The 18,827-nt window shown below is 40.5% G+C and overlaps 1 protein-coding gene across 4 annotated transcripts in view; it reads left to right on the top strand.

Moving 5' to 3' along the window:
• trappc9 (trafficking protein particle complex subunit 9) overlaps window positions 1–18,827 on the top strand; it is a 169,603-nt gene that overhangs the window by 135,623 nt on the left and 15,153 nt on the right. For 3 of the 4 annotated variants that reach the window (XM_059646081.1, XM_059646079.1, XM_059646080.1), the window contains 2 exons: window positions 7,936–8,099; window positions 10,818–10,970. In XM_059646081.1, coding sequence (XP_059502064.1) covers window positions 7,936–8,099; window positions 10,818–10,970 — 317 coding nt within the window. Of the gene's footprint in view, window positions 1–7,935; window positions 8,100–10,817; window positions 10,971–12,208; window positions 12,612–18,827 lie in introns of those variants that run through there. The other variant, XM_059646082.1, reaches the window with a different exon arrangement.

The raw sequence follows: 18,827 nt of genomic DNA, 5'->3' as shown, positions 1-18,827 counted from the left end.
AAATACGGAACAAATTGCAAAGGACGAATGCATAAAGGTGGATGAACAAATTCATTTTTATCATCTTTTTGAATAATGAGTCAAAAACAAGAAAAACACTTCTAAATTGAGGTTCTCTTGATACATATGGGTCAGAGAAGAACTTGGTGGGAGTGAATTAATGATTAAATTGAGATATGAACCTTGGGCTCGAGGGGTTGAAATTGCAATTAAAATGGGAAGAGTTGGAGAGACTGGGATGTAAGTAGAAAATAGGAAGAGGCGATAGTCACAGGGTCTTAAACATATTTGAAGTGAATGTTTGGGAGAGCAAAGAATTCAGGAGAAGATGAAAAATGAGCTTTTCAGAGGTATGTTTGTTCTGGAACCTCCATTCCAAACAGGTTGAATCTCCTCTTTTACCTGCTGCATAACCACCAGCTCAAAGCAGATGATGATAGGAGCAAAATGTTTTGTGAAAAAGATGGCAGATGAGAAAGAATTGACATAGTGATCATGTCAGTGGTCGAATAACGGAAAACTTCTGGCTTAATGTTCTGTATTTGTGGGCTCAAACCATGTCATAACAGATGGTGAAATCTGATTTAAATAAAAATATGGAATTCAAAATATGTCAATTGGCAACTAACTTTTGATTGTCATGAAAACCCACCTGGTTCATTTTTTTTTTGGGAAAGAAATCTGCCACCCTCATTTAGAGACAGTAGGAACTGCTGATGCTGGAGAATCTGAGATAACAAGGTGTAGAGCTGGATGAACACAGCAGGCCGAGCAGGAAAGCTGACAGTTTGGGTCTGGGTTTTCTGCCATCCTCATTTAACCTGGCCGGCATGCGAGTCCAAAGCCACAGCAATATAGTTGACTCTAACTGCTGTCTAAGCTGGCCCAGTTATAGAGTCAGACAGTAGAGAAGAGGCCATTCAGCCCATTTGAGTCTGTTTAACTAATCTCACTTTCCAGCACATGGGCCCTAGCCTTGCATGTAATGATATTTCAAGGCTCGTCCACATACTTTTTAATGGTTAAAATAGTTAAGGTTTTCCACCTTTACTGATCTCGCAGGCAATGCATTTCTGATTCCCACCACTATCTGGGTCCCTCAAATCCTCTCTAAACCTCTTGCACTTCACTTCATAATTAAGCACCCTTGCTATTGAACCCAATCATGACCAAGTCGGGAAAAAAGGACTGAAACACCTGGCATCGACCTAAGTATCATAAATAATAATGCCAAAGCAGCCGTTTCAACAGTGTAGAAATATTGGATGTAAGTTTGCTCGCTGAGCTGGAAGGTTCGTTTTCAGACGTTTCATCACCATTCTCGGTAACATCATACAGCCCATCAACCACCCTCTGAGTAACACAAAATGACACCACCAACACAGGAAATGACATCAACACAGGAAATGACATCACCAACCCAAGGAAACCTAACCAGATAAATAGAAAGCGGGACATAACACCAGCACTTCACTGGAGGCTCACTGATGATGTTACCTAGAATGGTGACGAAATGTCTGAAAACGAACCTTCCAGCTCAGCGAACAAACTTACATGCAGAACCTCAACCTGAGCTACAAATGTTCTCAAAACTCGCTAGTGTAGAAATATTCCTAAGCAACCTGTGGAAGCTTGTGCCAAAATTAGGATGCAAGAAACAACCATTCTCAATGAATCATATTTTACAGTTAATGTCTCATCAGGACAGAGACACGAGAGGTGGTAGCACTGAATCTACAGTTTGGAGCGAATTGCTTTGGGCATCATCGACATTGATGGTAGACACCATGTAACCTTTTGGCATCAGCCCAAAATTAGATGAAACAAAATCCTGCTGATCACCACATACCCTTCTTTCTCAGCTGATGAATCTGTACTCCTCCATATTGAACAGCAGTTGGAGGATGCACTGAGGGCACAGATGTGTGGGAGTTTCATGTCATTGACATAGCATCTGTGGATTCAGCCATGTGACAAGGGTTTGTGACAAGTGATGAGGGAGCCAATGAGAGCAAAAGATCTACTTGACTTTGTCCTCACCAGTCTACCTATTGTAGATGCATCCATTCATGACAGTGGGAGTGATCGCTGGTCTTTATGGTGATGACATTCCATTTTAGCATTGAAGCGTTGTCCCTTGTGCTGTGTGGTGATACTGCCATGTTAAATAAGACAGACTTCCAACAAACCTAGTAACTCAAACTGTGCATTCACTGGTGACTGTGGGCCATCAACAGCAGCAGAATTGTATTCAACCACAATCTGTAACCTCAACACTGAGTATATGCTCCTCTCCAAGATTGCCTAATGGCAGAGCTTCAACCGTGGTTTAATGATTTGTACAGGAGGCAATGTTGGGAGAAGCACCTGGCATACCTAAAAGTGAGATGTCAGTCTGGTAAAGCTATCTCACAGGACTACACCATTCACCAGACACTAGTGAGACTACATCTGGAGTGCTGTGTATGATATTGATCACCCTGCTTGCAGAAGGATGTTAATGTGTTGGAAGCAGCTCAAAAGATTTGACTAATACCTGAATTGTCTACATTGCCTTATGAGGAAGAGCTAGACTGACCACACCTGTATCCTCTGGAGTTGAAGAGCCAGAGCTGACTTAAATGAAACAAAGATGATTCTGAGGAGACTTGAATGGGTTGGTTGTTTCCTTCTGTTGGAAAATCTCGAACCAGGGGCCATACTTTAAAGAGAGGGTGGGTCACCCATTTAAAACAGATGAAAAAATATTTTTTCGGAGGGTTTAGTGTCTTTGGAATTAGCTTATTCAAAAGGCAGTGGATGCAGAATGATTAAAGATTTTAAGACACAATTAGATTCTTGATCAGCAAGAGGATGAAAGATTATTGGGGATATGCAGAAATATAGAAATGAGGTTAAAATCATGTCAGCTATGATCTTATTGAATGGCAGTTTAGAATTGAAGGGCCAGGTGGCCCATACTTGTTCCTTGTCTGTGTGTTCATATGTATTTACATACCAAAAAGCATGTGAAATAAACAGAGCTAATTGATTCCACTAACAACAGATCCTGGCCCAGCCACATCTAGTCATGAATGGTAATGGCCAAGTAATCAACAAACAACTGGTTGAGGCTCCGCAAATATCCCCATTCTTAATGATAGGAGAATGCAGCATGTCAGTGCAAAAGATAAGCCTGAATAATTTGCAACCATCTTCAGCCAGACATGTGGAGAAGGCAGTCCAATTCGGCCTCCTACTGAGATTGCCATCACTCCATAGGATATCAAGAAATGCCTGATGACACTGAGTACTGTGAAAGCCGTGGGCCTTTAACATCATCCAGTAATAGCGTTGAAGGTGCGTTCTAGAACTAGCCATGCCCCCATTAATACTAATTCAGTGCAGCTGCAACACTGGTATCTATCTGATAATTGTAGAAAATTGCCCAGTTAAGTCCTGTGCAAAGAAGGGGTCAAATCCAACTAGGCAGTTGGTGCCCCATCAGTCTACTCTTGATCCTCAGGAAAGTGAAGGAAAGTATTATCAACAGTGCTATCAAGCAGCTCTGAGTAATAACCAGTTCAGTTTGGGTTTTACCAGGGCCATCCAGCGCCTATCCTCATTACAGCCTTGGTTGAAACATGGACTAAACAGCTGAAGTGAGAGTTGGCGTCAGGGGTTCCTTTGATTGAGTATGGCATCAGAGATCCGATGCAAAACTGAAATAACTGGCAAATGGGGGACAAATTCTCTGCAGATTTGAAGTCATGCCTAGGGTAAAGGGAGATGGATGTGATGGTTGGCAGTTAATTGCCTTATCATGCAGGCATCACAACAGGAGTTTCTGAGTGCTGTCTCAAACCAAGCTATCTTAAGCAATGACCTTCTTTTTATTGTAGGTCAGGCTTGGACTGAGAAATGGAAAGTATGTGGAAGGGAGTGACTATTGTAGGGTGTGGTTAGGATGTCAAACAGGTGAGCAGTATTGCCCTGGATGCTGTCCAAGCTTTGAGCGTTCTTCTGTCAAGTGGTGAATTGCCTGTCCAATTAATGACGTGTGCCTTGTGAACAGGCATTAGGAGAAAGAGAAGGTGAATTACTTTCTGCAGGATTCTTTGTAGGGATTCTACAAATACTTCTGCAGTGTGAATAAAGGCTCTTTGGCCCAACAAGTCCACACCGACCCTCAGCATACCACCCACACTCGTCCCCCGTAACCCACGTAATCTACAAATCCCTGAACACCAAGGGCAATTTAGTATGGCCAATCTAGTGAGTCTGCACGTTTCTCAATTGTGGGAGGAAACCGGAGCACTTGAAGGAAACCCCCGCAGACATTGAGAGAATGTGCAAACTCTACACAGACAGTAATCCGAGGGTGGAATTGAACCTGGTCCCTGGTGCTGTGAGGCAGCAGTGCTAACCATTGAGCCACCGTGCTGCCCCTAGCCTCGAACCTGCTGTTGCAACCGCAGTATTTCTGTGGCTGGTTCGGTTCGGTTTCAGTTCAAGCTTCTCCACCACTAAGTCAAATTCTTTGCTAATTGGAAACAAAAGAACTGCAGATGCTGTAAATCAGGAACAAAAACAAAGTTGCTGGAAAAGCTCAGCAGGCCTGGCAGCATCTGTGGAGGAGAAAACAGAGTTTTGAGGAAGGGTCACCGGACCTGAAACATTAACTCTGTTTTCTCCTCCACAGTTGCTGTCAGGCCTGCTGAGCTTTTCCAGCAACTTTGTTTTTGTCTCTGCTAATTCAAGTCTGTAATTGCTGTGCTTATCTTTGCAGCCTTTCTTGGACAAGGCAATAACGTCTACAACTTTCCAGTCTTTGAGTAACTCCGCCAACTTGAGGGTGGATTGAAAGATTGTGCCTAGTGCCCTTCTAATTTCCACACACTCTCCCTTCAAAATTCTTGGATGTCCCTCATCTGGCCCCGGTGCCTTTTCAACTCTTAACTGCCAACAGCCTACCCAACATGACTTCTCTACCAGTTTTGAATCCTTCTAGTGATCACATTCACTCTTCTTCTACCATAGCCTGGGTAGCATCTCTGTTTGGTAAAGACAGATACAAAATATTATTTTAACACCTCAGCTAAACCCCTGCCTCCAGGTGTAAATCCCCTCACTCATCCCTAGTCAGCTCTACTCTTTCCATATTTATATGGACATGGAAGACTTGGAGACACATTTATGTTGGCACCCTGTCTTTTCTCCTAATTGCTCCTTCCTTCTCTCAATAGCTTGATCATTTCCCCCCCTCTCAATCTTCAATATTCCTTTCGGTCATCAATTTTACTTTCTACCTGACACTTGTCATTAGCACACCTTCTTTCCTTCATCTTAATTTCTATTTCCTTTGTTATTCAGGGAGCTCTGGATTTACTTATTTCTCCTTTTCCTCATTTAGGGGATATGCCTTGATTGGAATGGAACCATCTCTTCTTTGAAGGTAGCCATTGTTCAGTACAGTTGTTCATGCCACCCTCTCATTCCAGTTAATCCTCCCCAGCTGCTTTCTTGCCCCATTGAAATCTGCTGTCCACCAATTGATTTTTCTCATTATGAATTGTTGCAAGTCATTATCCACCATCATCCTGAATCTTGCGAAATGTTTATTCAGTCTCCAAAATATTTCCCAATTGACACTTGATCTGTTGGCCCATGTCATTTCCAAGAACCAGGTCTAAAACTGTATTCTTTGTGTTGGACTGGAAACATACCGCTGCAGGAAGCGCTCAAGTAAGCAATCCAGAAACACTTGCCTCTCACTTACCTGTAAATTAAAAGGATGCCAAGTTTGAATAATTGACTTCTTCCATTATCGCTACCCTATAATATTGGCACCTCTGTTTAATTTCCCTGAGAGTTGTTCTACATCCTTTCTACTAGTTGGCCTATAAATTCACCTGGCAATATAATTGTGTCCTTTTTGTCTTTAGTTCAGCGAAATTGTTTCTGTGCTTGGACCACCTGAGACATTTCATTCTCTTTCCCGAGGACTGCAAAGCTTCTGTTAATCGATACTTTTCTATTTTTTTTTCTGAATACCTTGTAAGCAGGAACATTTAACACCCAAGTCTTGTCCTTCCTTGAAATGTTTCTGTTATTGTCAAAACATCAAAACTCCACAAACAATCTGCGCCTCTAACTCCCCAATCTATCTTGGTGTACAGTGTGCATTCATAAACACATGCAGTAACCCTGATTTAGACTTCATTTTTTCTTACTTACATCAACTTCACTGATTAAATTGAAGTTATCTGTGGTAGCCCCTGTTGCATCTCCAAGTATTTTGTGAACCCTGGTCTTATGTATGATTTTCATTTGGTTTCCATGTAAAGTGCTTTTCCATTCTCATGACTTCACAAATTAAGTTATTAACTTATGACTACTGGCTAAGTACATCAAAGTTGACTGTCGTATACTACTTATACATTTTACGATTTGTAATATCTTTTAACCAAAATTAACAGACTATAGTCACTTAAAATTTTGAAGTTGGTACCATTTACCTTTTTAAAACCTGTAATTATCTATTTTGTTTTGATTTTAAAAAACCTGAAGAATATGGTACAACAGTTACTTACTTGTATCAGGTTACAATATGGGAGTCTTCTATGTTGAAGAAGGAATAATTATCGTCTGTAAAGGTTGCATGTTGCTCATTCAGATTTTACTATATTAGTATTTTTGAGCAAGGCATAATGGTTTAAGTTTTAGTCTTTAGTGGACTGATTTGCTTTTTGGTAGCATAAACAAATACATGCTGAGCAGTAACAAATAAAATATAACTATCAAATTGCACAAAATTGATTATAAAGTAACAGTGATAAAATATTTTTACTCTACGTCTGTATGCATTCTGTTGAAAATCACTACACCAACTCTCTTCTTCCCAATTGTAAAGCGTTTCCCATTGTTTGAACGATTTCTGCACTTAATGCTGCCTTTGAAAAGATTTTTATCTAAACCCCTCTTGCATTCAAATTCTAAGGACCAGGTCCGTGCAGAAATATGCCTCCTTTCTGTCTTGTAATAGTTCATGTGTTTTGTAAACAAAGGGTTTAAGACTGAAAGTACAGATTTTCCTTATGCTTTGTGATCATTCTAACAGAAACTGGATTAGCCAACCCACAACTAGCAGTTTAATAAGCTGTTATACCTGCAGATGGAGCTCTAATTTAAAATAAAAGCTGTTACCTAAAATGCAGCCAGTCAGTTGATTGGATCAGTTAGTTGTTGTTAATGGTTAAGTGGACCAAATGGAGTGGCAGGGATAATTGTAATGTGACCTGTCTGATTGATCTAATTGAAAAACAGTGATGTTGTGTTTTTTATGGTGACAACTGTAAAGCTTGGTACAATTTGTTAGGGTTTATGCAAAATTAATAAGTTATGGTGCTCACTGAGTCAACTGTCAATTGGTCAAGAGACTATGCTAAGCTTTGTGAGAGAGCTTGACTTGGCAAATCAAGTTATTAAATTATATCTACGGGCTAAGTACAAATGTAACAGAGAAGTGCCACTTATGTTTCGGATTTGTAGTATTTGTTAACCAAAATTAATAGGTATGATCACTTATAATTCTTAAGATTGTACCATTTACCTTGTTTACCTGTAATCATCATTTTTATGGTCAAAAGGAAACACCTGAAGAATATGGTGCATCAGTTATTTATTTATAACTGTTGTATCAGGTAACCTTGTAGGATTCTTCTATGTGAAAGGAAGAGTAGCTATGGTTTGTAAAAGTTGTAATTTACTCATTCACATTTTACAGTATTAGATATGTGTAGATGCTATGTGGTTTTGATTTTAGTTTTTAGTGGACTGATGTATTTTTGGGTAGCTTAAACCTCATAAATGCTAAGCAGTAATAATGAAAACCTAACTGTCATTTTGCATAAAATTGATTGTAAGTTAACATGAATAAAAATATTTTTGCTCTAGGTCTGCACACATTCTGCTGCCATCCTCAGGTGATGAAGTATCCAATAGTGTATCTATTCAGTTGTTTAATGGGGAATTGCAACAGCTGACCATCAAACTGGAGAATATTGGTTCAGAGCTTCTCGAAACATTAGAGGTCTCTGCTAAGACCGTGAATAATAAAGGTTAGTATAAATATGTTGAGAGTGGGAATGTATGTCTCTTTATGACAGTAATTTCTTTAATTTTAAAGCAATAACTTTGTCAGCAATTTATTTGTTGCCTTGCGCTCTTTGAGCTTTTGCCCTTTTAACCCCAGAATAGAAAATGATGTGATAGTTTTGTGTGTATTTAAATGCCATTGATTTGGAGATGTTAAACGCATAACTGTAATTCGCATCAACTGCAGGGTTCAATATTGTGTAGTAATGAGAAAGGAATTAAGATATTGAGAGGATTTTCTGTTCTGGATCAACTGAGTGGAAGAGGAAGAATTCATAGGCCTTCATGGGCAAGGCATGTAGGTGGCACTTAATGAATTATTCATTCATTAAATTATCCTTTAGAACAGATTCAGAAGAAGGTTCACTGGGCTTGAAGGTTACCTCTATTCGGTCTCCACAGATGCTGCCAGAACTTCTGAGTTTCTAAAGCGATTTTTGTTTTTATTTGTTTCAGATCGCCATCACTCGCAGTTTGTTTGTTTTATTTCGGGATAGGATTTTTAAAGTGCTTTTCAAAAGCAACAAATGTGAGGCAGGAGAACACCTTTTCCCAAAGCACAAGTTTTTAGGGGATGGAATGCAGAGCCTGGAAGTTGGTAGAAACATCTTCATTTGAGAAGATATTGGATAATTATTTAAGTAGAAATGGTAAGCGTGGTTAAATGGAAAAGGCAGGCAAATGGCATTACCTAAAAATGCTCCGGGAGCTAGTGTAGACATGAGCTCAATGGCCTCTTCTGCACAGCAATGATTCTGTGACACTTACGACCAAGCGCAGAAGAGAGCACTGTAGCTCTTGTCTCTTTTCTGTAGGTGATAATATAAAATGAGAACACTTTTTTTTTCTGATTGCAAAGAGTACCCAATAAATCTATAATTGTAAATAATGATGTATCATTTATCTAAATCTATGTCGATATCAGATTTTAAACAAAATGCTCTCGCAGACTCAGTTTGGTCAGGAAGTACAATCTTGCAATATTTCTTCAATCACTTTTAAAGCAACAAGTAGGTTTGATGCTGAACTGATGTACAAAGATTTCTTGGCAGAATGATCAGCTGAGCAGTTTGTTCTTAGCAGCTCTTAATTTAAAAAAAAAAAAGTTGTGAAGGCTGAAAATCAGAAACAAAAACAGAAAAGCTCGGTGGATCTGGCAGCATCTGTGCAGAGAAAATCCAGCTAATGAAATGTTGATGAACCAAATTTTCATGATTATTGACAGTGGTACCCATTTTAGTTTTTTGTTTAATTCCAGTTATTACAAATGAATTTAAGTTTCACATATATCATGGGATTCAAATCCATGTCACCACGCCATTAATTTGGGGTTCTGGATTGCCAGCCCAGTAACACTTACCTGTATACCACCAACATCCTTGATGGAGGTTGAAGAAATCTGTTGGGGCAAGTTAGGGGAACATGGAAGAAGTTGTAGAGTCTGTGAGGAAGAAGGAAGAATGCTTTCTGTATCTTTGGGGGAGACATGGAATGCCGTCAGTGTCTGGAGTAGAAGAGTGAATGCTGTCGGGGACTGTGTGAGGGGAGAAGGGGAATGCTGTCCGGATCTGTGGACAAGAAGGTGGAATGCTGTGGGGGCTGATGGGAGATTATCTGGAATCAAAGGCTGTACACTCTGAGGTATCAGAGGGTGAGTGGAAAGCTGAACACGGCGGGGATGAGGATGCGTGTTTTGCACTAAACAGAGAAATGTTGGCCATGTGATGATAATTGTAGATACTATAGTCAAAAACATTTTCATTGTGAAACAGAGTTGTAAATAACACAGTTAACATTAGTCTTGGCATATTTTAAACTCTAAACAAAATCTTGCTGTCAAGATGACATGGTTTGACTTCCCTTGACCGTTACTACTGAGAAATTTGCCCCCTGTACCATATTTAAGAATTTTTTTTCAAACTGTACGTCCATGTATAATTTTGCAATGTGTTTTTTGGGACATTACTCTATGTTGTTTACCCACTTAAAAAAAAATCCCTTGAACTTGAATGCGAAATATTTTGTAATTAATTAGATGCTGTACTGAGACAATTTGATGCATCTTCTATACAAATGTTTATGGAAATAAGAATTCAGTAACTTGGAAACATCAGATATTTTGCTTTAAAACAATTTAGAGAGAGTGCACTATTTTCTACAACTGTGAGACTTGTTGTCTGTAGTATGGATGTTATCTGTCTTGTATGTTGTCAACTGAAAAGGGGTACATCAAAGTCATTTTACTCTGGTTTCCTAATGCTGAATGTGGTCCAGAACTAAGCAATGATTATTTAATCTCATTTCATGGATTAAATAAAAATAAGTGAAGTATATGATTCATAGTGAAAAGATCTGTTAGATTATTTAGATCATTTAGTACAAATGTTTTTCTGATAAAAGCTATTATTAATCACCATTTTGGATTGTTTCATCTGGCGTTGTAATGTCTGAATTTTCTAAGTTTTTTTTCTAATTCTATTTCCTCTTTTATTTGAGTTAACTCACTTTCTGTACTGAAATCTGTTCAATGAACTGATTTCATGATCATGCAGAAATGTTGATTAATTTGACCTAAAAACAGCGCATAACATTCATTACAGTTACCAGCTTGACCGGGTCAATCTAACAGATTGGTCGAATGTATCAGTATATCACAAATCAAGTTCTGTTATCATTCACAGAAAAACTGTATGGTGACTTCCTGAGCTGGGACTTAGAAGAATTGCGAGCACAATTTCCACTTGAATCTGGGAAGATAGCTGTTTTTACAGTGAATATTCAAGTGAAATTAGATTTCTCCTGTCAAGAAAATCTACTCCAGGACTTGAATGATGGTAAGCATCTATGACATAAAATGTGTGATGATCCATTATTGGCTGGTAAAACAAAATAGCTGAAAATATATCCATGTTTGTCAGAAGAAGGAATCTGCAATTTGTTTTGTGGGGATTTGAAAGATCATTCGCATTTAAATTTCTGGTCCAGGAAAATTGCCTGAAATTTTATTCATTGTGGCTGTGCTCAGTGGAGGAACAATGGAGTAAAGATGGAAGACAGCCCATTAGTCATTTACAGGGTATGTTTGAGGAATGTTGACTTGTTGATCCGAATTTGGTTTGGCAGACTTAAAATCAAGATCTCCTGCAGCTATAACAGTAATTTAGTTTTCAACCACACTATTTTAGGCATTTAAACTAGTTGCAATTTTAAACCTAGATACTACTTTACAGTTCAAATTACTGGCATTAACAAGCATTGTTTTCTTACCTTAGATGTACTTTTCTTCCTTTGCATTAAGTGTAAAGTCTGTCATCCAGTCATGGAATCATGAAATATTGATGCATGAAGACTTTTTATTGTTATAAATGCTATATTTGCTGCTGATTTTGTATCATTGCCCTTTATGCGACTCGAGAGCTTATTGCATTTGTATTTGAGTTATTTTTCTTGTTATTGGCATCCATTCTCTTCTTTATTATTAAGACTGCTGCTGGTAAACTTGACTTCCCCTGCCTCTTATACCTAGCACCTTTTTATTCCCTGCAACAACCAAATTCATTTCAAAGCATGTGTTGATTGGAAATTATTTGTAGGGAGCAACTTGTCACATGCTTCACAAATGTGGATGAGACAAGAATAATATATTTTTTTAAAGAATTCTAAGGGTTTATTTGACTCAATTCCAATCTTCTTTCATTATAAATATGTTCACATCCATCAAATGATTCCTTTAACCTTGTAGCCTGAATGCTCTTTTAGCTAATTCTGTTTTGGTGATCATTCCCGTAAATAAGTATTATCAAAATTTGAGGAACTGGTTATTTATCCCATTGTGTGTCGATGTTTTGCACTTAAGAGACTTGGCCATGTGATGTGTGAGATTTGTGGATGATCTCTAAAAGGATTGAGAGTAGGAAGTTCAGCATTATTTCTCATAATCATTGTGTCAATAATCAGTCTTTGATCTATTCTTCCTGAGAACTGATACAAAGCTTGGCTCAACATTCTTTTTTTAAAGGGTTTCTTTTGAGGTTAATTTGTGAACCTTTCATTTCTTCATCTGACATTGAAGGTGGAGAAACGCATCTTGGCCAGACAGCAACAGAAATGAAGAGGATTGGGTAAATTGATAGATGGAAGGGATAATTTGGAACAACAACTTCTCATGGGCTGAGGACTTGGAAATTTTTATTCTGGAGTGAAGTAAATCAGTGGAACAGGAGTTAACAAAACAACTAAATTATTACATTTTTCTTAAAGAATCTACAGTAAATGCATCACAATTGGTAATATTCTTGTGTATATTATTGTGCTTAATCTTTGATTTGAGGAAACGTGTAATAAGTCTTTCTGTTCTTGGAACTTAATCATTCTGAAACAAATCATGTGCTTGGTTTGCTACTTTGTAATCATTTGTGGCTATCCACTGATCCAAAGAAAACTACTTCTACACATGTACAATTTTGTTCTGAAATATAAAGCAAACATGCATAATGACTGATTCTTTCAGTTTTAGGTTGAGCGTTTAAAATGAGTTAATCTTGTTTTCTGAATGTAGTTTGTCTTTGACAGCATATATAGTTAACATTCCAACATAGATAATCACATTGTATCATTTTAAAAACATTGTCTTACACAGCTATAAAAGCTGGTGTCAGTTGCCCTTTGGTCTCTTATCAAAACTTGAAATATTCCAGCTTTGTTCTATAGTCTGATGTATTTATCGGAACTCATTTTAATATTGCTGTTTGGCCATGATTTTGGTGTTGTGGATAGGTTGCCTGTTCCTGATTTCAATGAAAATAAAAACTGGGGTGTTTCGAGATTTCTTTTAAACTATATTACAACACAAAAAAAACCACCTGTTTTTCTAATCTGCCTGTTAAGAGATGTTATTAGACACCTGTGGAGCAGGGGGGATTCTTGAACCCAGGTCACCTGACCAGGTATACAGATATAACCATTGTGCCACAAGACAGCCCTTATCCAGGTAGTTTCTAAATGTTTAATTCACCTATTTTTCTAGTCAACCTGTTTGAGATGTTGTTACACACCCCTGAAGCAGGTGAGACCAGGTCCAGGAATAGGAATAGGATAAGAATACTACCACTGGGCCAAAAGATGCTCGTCCTACGTGGTTTTGAACTGAAAAGTGTAATCTATTTTTCTGATCAACCTGTTCAGAGAGGTTATAACTCAACCTTGGAGAGGTGGGATTTGAACTGGTTCACAGTTAGGGAAACTACTGCAGTGCCACAGGAACAACCTACCTCCACCCCTGGTGGTTTATTCACACTATTTAAGTCACAAGTGGAAAATGGCCTGCAGCTTTTTGCTGTCAGTTGCTTCAGTTGAGGGAAACGTACTTCTTCAGTCCCATTTTTATCTTAAACAGAAAATGTTAATTAAATGCCTAAAGATTTTGTTGTATATGACATTTCTGTTTTATAAAAAAAATTAAAGGATCTGCAAGCCAAATTATTATTTTGCTTGGGAGTGTGAAAATAAATTACTTGACTACTATGCAGTAATAGATTTGTCACATAATGAGGGCAGTGGAAGCTGATTGAATTGTAACTTTCCAACCATATTAATTTTGAAAGGAAACACATTGCAAGGCTATGAGGAAAGAGAAAGTGAATGGGGTTAATTAAATGCCTCTTTGAAAAAGTTGGCAGAGGCATAATAGTCATCTTTTGTATGGTTCTATGAACCTAAACAAATTATAGGTGTTTAAAGCTAATAAAGTTCTGATTATACTGGAGGGGGATAATTTTGACTTAATTCCAAAGTCCTTTTGGAGCACTGAAGTGCTTGTCAACTTCAATAGGTAACTCAGTATGGCTCAGGACCATAAAAACATGAAAATTACTTTTATGACCTAGGAATGCAGCATTTGAGAACTTGATTAAATTTTGGTCTATGATATGATTTCTAACTTTCTAACTTTCCAACTTTGCTGGAGGAATTAGACAACTCAATTTTTTTAAAAAAAGTTCAAATTTTTATCTAAAATTGGAGTGTGTTATTTCCATCCAAATTTGATTCCATATTTTGTCCGGTAGAGTTGGAGCTAAATGGACTTGAATATAAATGTTGGTGGCTTTAACTCATTTTGTAAACTATGCTACAAAATAAGCTATTTTCCGAATCCACAAACCTGCCTGCCCTGGTCGACCCATCGTCTCAGCCTGCTCCTTCCCCACCGAACTCATCTCCACCTATCTGGACTCCATTTTCTCCCCTTTGGTCCAGGAACTCCCCACCTACGTCCGTGACACCACCCACGCCCTCCACCTCCTCCAGGACTTCCAATTCCCTGGCCCCCAACACCTCATATTCACCATGGACGTCCAGTCCCTGCACACCTGCATTCCGCATGGAGATGGCCTCAAGGCCCTCCGCTTCTTCCTGTCCCGCAGGCCCGACCAGTCCCCCTCCACCGACACTCTCATCCGCCTAGCTGAACTCGTCCTCACACTCAACAACTTCTCTTTTGACTCCTCCCACTTCCTACAGACTAAGGGGGTGGCCATGGGCCCCAGCTATGCCTGCCTCTTTGTAGGTTACGTGGAACAGTCCCTCTCAGTCTCCATCTCAGGCAACCAGCTTGTAACTGATGTCCATTTCAAGCCCACCGACTCCCACAGGTACCTAGAATACACCTCCTCCCACCCACCCTCCTGCAAAAATTCCATCCCCTATTCCCAATTCCTCCACCTCCGCCGCATCTGCTCCCACGATAAGACATTCCACTCCCGCACATCCCAGATGTCCAAGTTCTTTAAGGACCGCAACTTTCCCCCCACAGTGATCGAGAACGCCCTTGACCGCGTCTCCCGTATTTCCCGCAACACATGCCTCACACCCCGCACCCGCCACAACCGCCCCAAGAGGATCCCCCTCGTTCTCACACCCCACCGTACCAACCTCCGGATACAACGCATCATCCTCCGACACTTCCGCCATTTACAATCCGACCCCACCACCCAAGACATTTTTCCATCCCCTCCCCTGTCTGCTTTCCGGAGACACCACTCTCTCCGTGACTCCCTTGTTCGCTCCACACTGCCCTCCAACCCCACCACACCCGGCACCTTCCCCTGCAATCGCAGGAAATGCTACACTTGTCCCCACACCTCCTCCCTCACCCCTATCGCAGGCCTCAAGATGACATTCCACATTAAGCAGAGGTTCACCTGCACATCTGCCAATGTGGTATACTGCATCCATTGTACCCGGTGCGGCTTCCTCTACATTGGGGAAACCAAGCGGAGGCTTGGAGACCGCTTTGCAGAACACCTCCGCTCAGTTCGCAACAAACAACTGCACCTCCCAGTCGCAAACCATTTCCACTCCCCCTCCCATTCTCTTGATGACATGTCCATCATGGGCCTCCTGCACTGCCACAATGATGCCACCCGAAGGTTGCAGGAACAGCAACTCATATTCTGCCTGGGAACCCTGCAGCCATATGGTATCAATGTGGACTTCACCAGTTTCAAAATCTCCCCTTCCCCCACTGCATCCCTAAACCAGCCTAGTTCGTCCCCTCCCCCCACTGCACCACACAACCAGCCCAGCTCTTCCCCCCCACCCACTGCATCCTAAAACCAGTCCAACCTGTCTCTGCCTCCCTAACCTGTTCTTCCTCTCAGCCATCCCTTCCTCCCACACCAAGCCGCACCCCCAGCTACCTACTAACCTCATCCCACCTCCTTGACCTGTCCGTCTTCCCTGGACTGACCTATCCCCTCCCTACCTCCCCACCTATACTCTCTCCACCTATCTTCTTTACTCTCCATCTTCGGTCCGCCTCCCCCTCTCTCCCTATTTATTCCGGCTCCCTCTCCCCATCCCCCTCTCTGATGAAGGGTCTAGGCCCGAAACGTCAGCTTTTGTGCTCCTGAGATGCTGCTTGGCCTGCTGTGTTCATCCAGCCTCACATTTTATTATCTTGGAATTCTCCAGCATCTGCAGTTCCCATTATCTCTGATACTATTTTCCGAATACTGTTAGCTGGAGACAGAATGTTGGTTTTGTGCTAGCTCCCTGCTTACAACTTAAACTTTCCTTGGGGTTCTGCTTGTTGTTTTTCATACACACAAGCATTCTTGTTAGATGCTGTTGTCAAGCAAGACTCCAGCTTTCAACCTATTTTTTGCCCAATTGTTATTTTGCAAGAATATTATTGTCTTGTTGGTTTCTGTCCGTAAACGTCATTTATTCAAAGAAGAATTTATTCTGCACCCTGATGTAATTGGCGTAAACTAATGAAATATGCAAACCAATCTATTTTCTGAAACAGTTATTACTCATCACTTATCATTAACCATTTCCTTCTATATAATATTAAAAGAGCTATAGTGCTACTTGTTAATTGATAGGATGATCTAATTGGCAGTGATATACAAGGAATTGAGATAAAATTGCAGCTCTAAATGTGAAAGTCAAGTATTTGTTTCTACCTTAATAAATGTTTTGCCCTTTAAGGGTATGTAATACCAAAATAATTTTTAGCTAATCACCTTTGTTTCATTTACTGTTCTATTGTTTTGCTTTTGATATTAGATTGTGGTGGGCAGTGACAGATGTTGATTGAATGCAACAGCAGATAAGGTCAGCTGAAAGATTGAGACTTTGTGACCTGAAGGGTGTAAGAAGGTAATTGATTATGCAATTCAGTTGAAGAAACTTGTTAATATTCAATGTAGCGATAGCAAAAATGTTTTCTCTAAATTGAAAGTCAAGCTTGAAATAACAATCAAACCAAAATATTACAGGAACATGAAATCTGAAATAAGAACCAAAAACGTGAGGAATATTCAACAGGTTATGCGAAGCCTGGGGAGTCCGAAACAGTTAACAGTTAACCGTTCAGATCAATGAATATCAGTGATGTAATAGGTTTCAAGCATACGTAAGGCAAGGGTGAGCAAAAAACAAAAGGAATGGGCTGATGGTCTTGAGGCCAGGGAGAATAAAGGCATTTGAGAATTTGATGAAAGTTTGGTCTATGGGAAGTTGAAATGTGCAAGTTTTGATTTGGTAGGAAAAAAAAACAAGTTCTGATTGAAGTAAACTTGGGCAAAAAACAGGTATTTAAAAACTTGAAGTTGTTGACTTTGCATTATGTGAAAATGCAGTTTCCTTGCATTCCATGCTTTAGTTTAAATAATGCAGAGAAGATCTTGTCATGTTCACCTGGAAAGAGAGTTTGTATCATCTGAAAGGCAGCATTTTCATCAATAATAGATAATATGGAAATGGATGATGAGATGAACAAATGTTTCACTAATGGCTTAATCGTGATTCCAAGAGTCTGTTAGGGCCCTCAGCTCGTGTGCCTCATTCACAAGGCTCTTGGCATTTAGTATATGTCACTAGTCACTGAACAACTGTCATCTATTTGTCTCTGCTTTTTCTGTTTTCTTCTAGCTGTTTCTTAATTTCCTACTTTCTATTTTCAATTTTGTTTCTCTCCCTGTTTATCTTACTCTTCTAAACTTGAGTGGAAACAAGCCTAGAATGTCTAACTTTGCCATGGAAGATAACGTGCTCATTTTGGGCATCAATCCAGTCAACCTCATATGAACTGGTTCCTAATGCATTTAGCCAATTGCTAAATTTTGAGAAGATTGTCCGCCATCTACAATCAGACCCCACCACCCAAGACGTTTTTCTATCCCCACCCTTGCCTGCCTTCCAGAGAGACCACTCTCTCCGTGACTCCCTTGTTCGCTCCACACTGTCCTCCAACCCCACCACACCCGGCACCTTCCCCTGCAACCGCAGGAAATGCTACACTTGCCCCCACACCTCCTCCCTCACCCCTATCCCAGGCCCCAAGATGACTTTCCATATTAAGCAGAGGTTCACCTGCACATCTGCCAATGTGGTATACTGCATCCATTGTACCCGGTGTGGCATCCTCTACATTGGGGAAACCAAGCGGAGGCTTGGGGACCACTTTGCAGAACACCTCCGCTCGGTTCGCAATAAACAACTGCACCTCCCAGTCGCAAACCATTTTAACTCCCTCTCCCATTCTTCAGACGACATGTCCATCATGGGCCTCCTGCAGTGCCACAGTGATGCCACCCGAAGGTTGCAGGAACAGCAACTCATATTCCGCTTGGGAACCCTGCAGCCCAATGGTATCAATGTGGACTTCACCAGTTTCAAAGTCTCCCCTTCCCCCACCGCATCCCTAAACCAGCCCAGTTCGTCCCCTCCCCCCACTGCACCGCACAACCAGCCCGGCTCTTCCCCTCCCCCACTGCATCCCAAAACCAGTCCAACCTGTCTCTGCCTCCCTAACTTGTTCTTCCTCTCACCCATCCCTTCCTCCCACCCCAAGCCGCACCTCCATCTCCTACCTACTAACCTCATCCCACCTCCTTGACCTCTCCGTCTTCCCTGGACTGACCTATCTCCTCCCTACCTATCTCCTCTCCACCTATCTTTTCTCTCCATCTTCGGTCCGCCTCCCCCTCTCTCCCTATTTATTCCAGAGCCCTCACCCCATCCCCCTCTCTGATGAAGGGTCTAGGCCCGAAACGTCAGCTTTTGTGCTCCTGAGATGCTGCTTGGCCTGCTGTGTTCATCCAGCCTCACATTTTATTATCTTGAATAAAAGCTATTTGTGGACAATTAATAGATGACTGCAGGAAAGCTATTCCTCAACATTT

Source organism: Stegostoma tigrinum, chromosome 5, assembly GCF_030684315.1.
Source record: "Stegostoma tigrinum isolate sSteTig4 chromosome 5, sSteTig4.hap1, whole genome shotgun sequence".
Lineage (NCBI taxonomy): Eukaryota > Metazoa > Chordata > Chondrichthyes > Orectolobiformes > Stegostomatidae > Stegostoma > Stegostoma tigrinum.
This window is presented reverse-complemented; position numbering and strand designations above follow the sequence as displayed.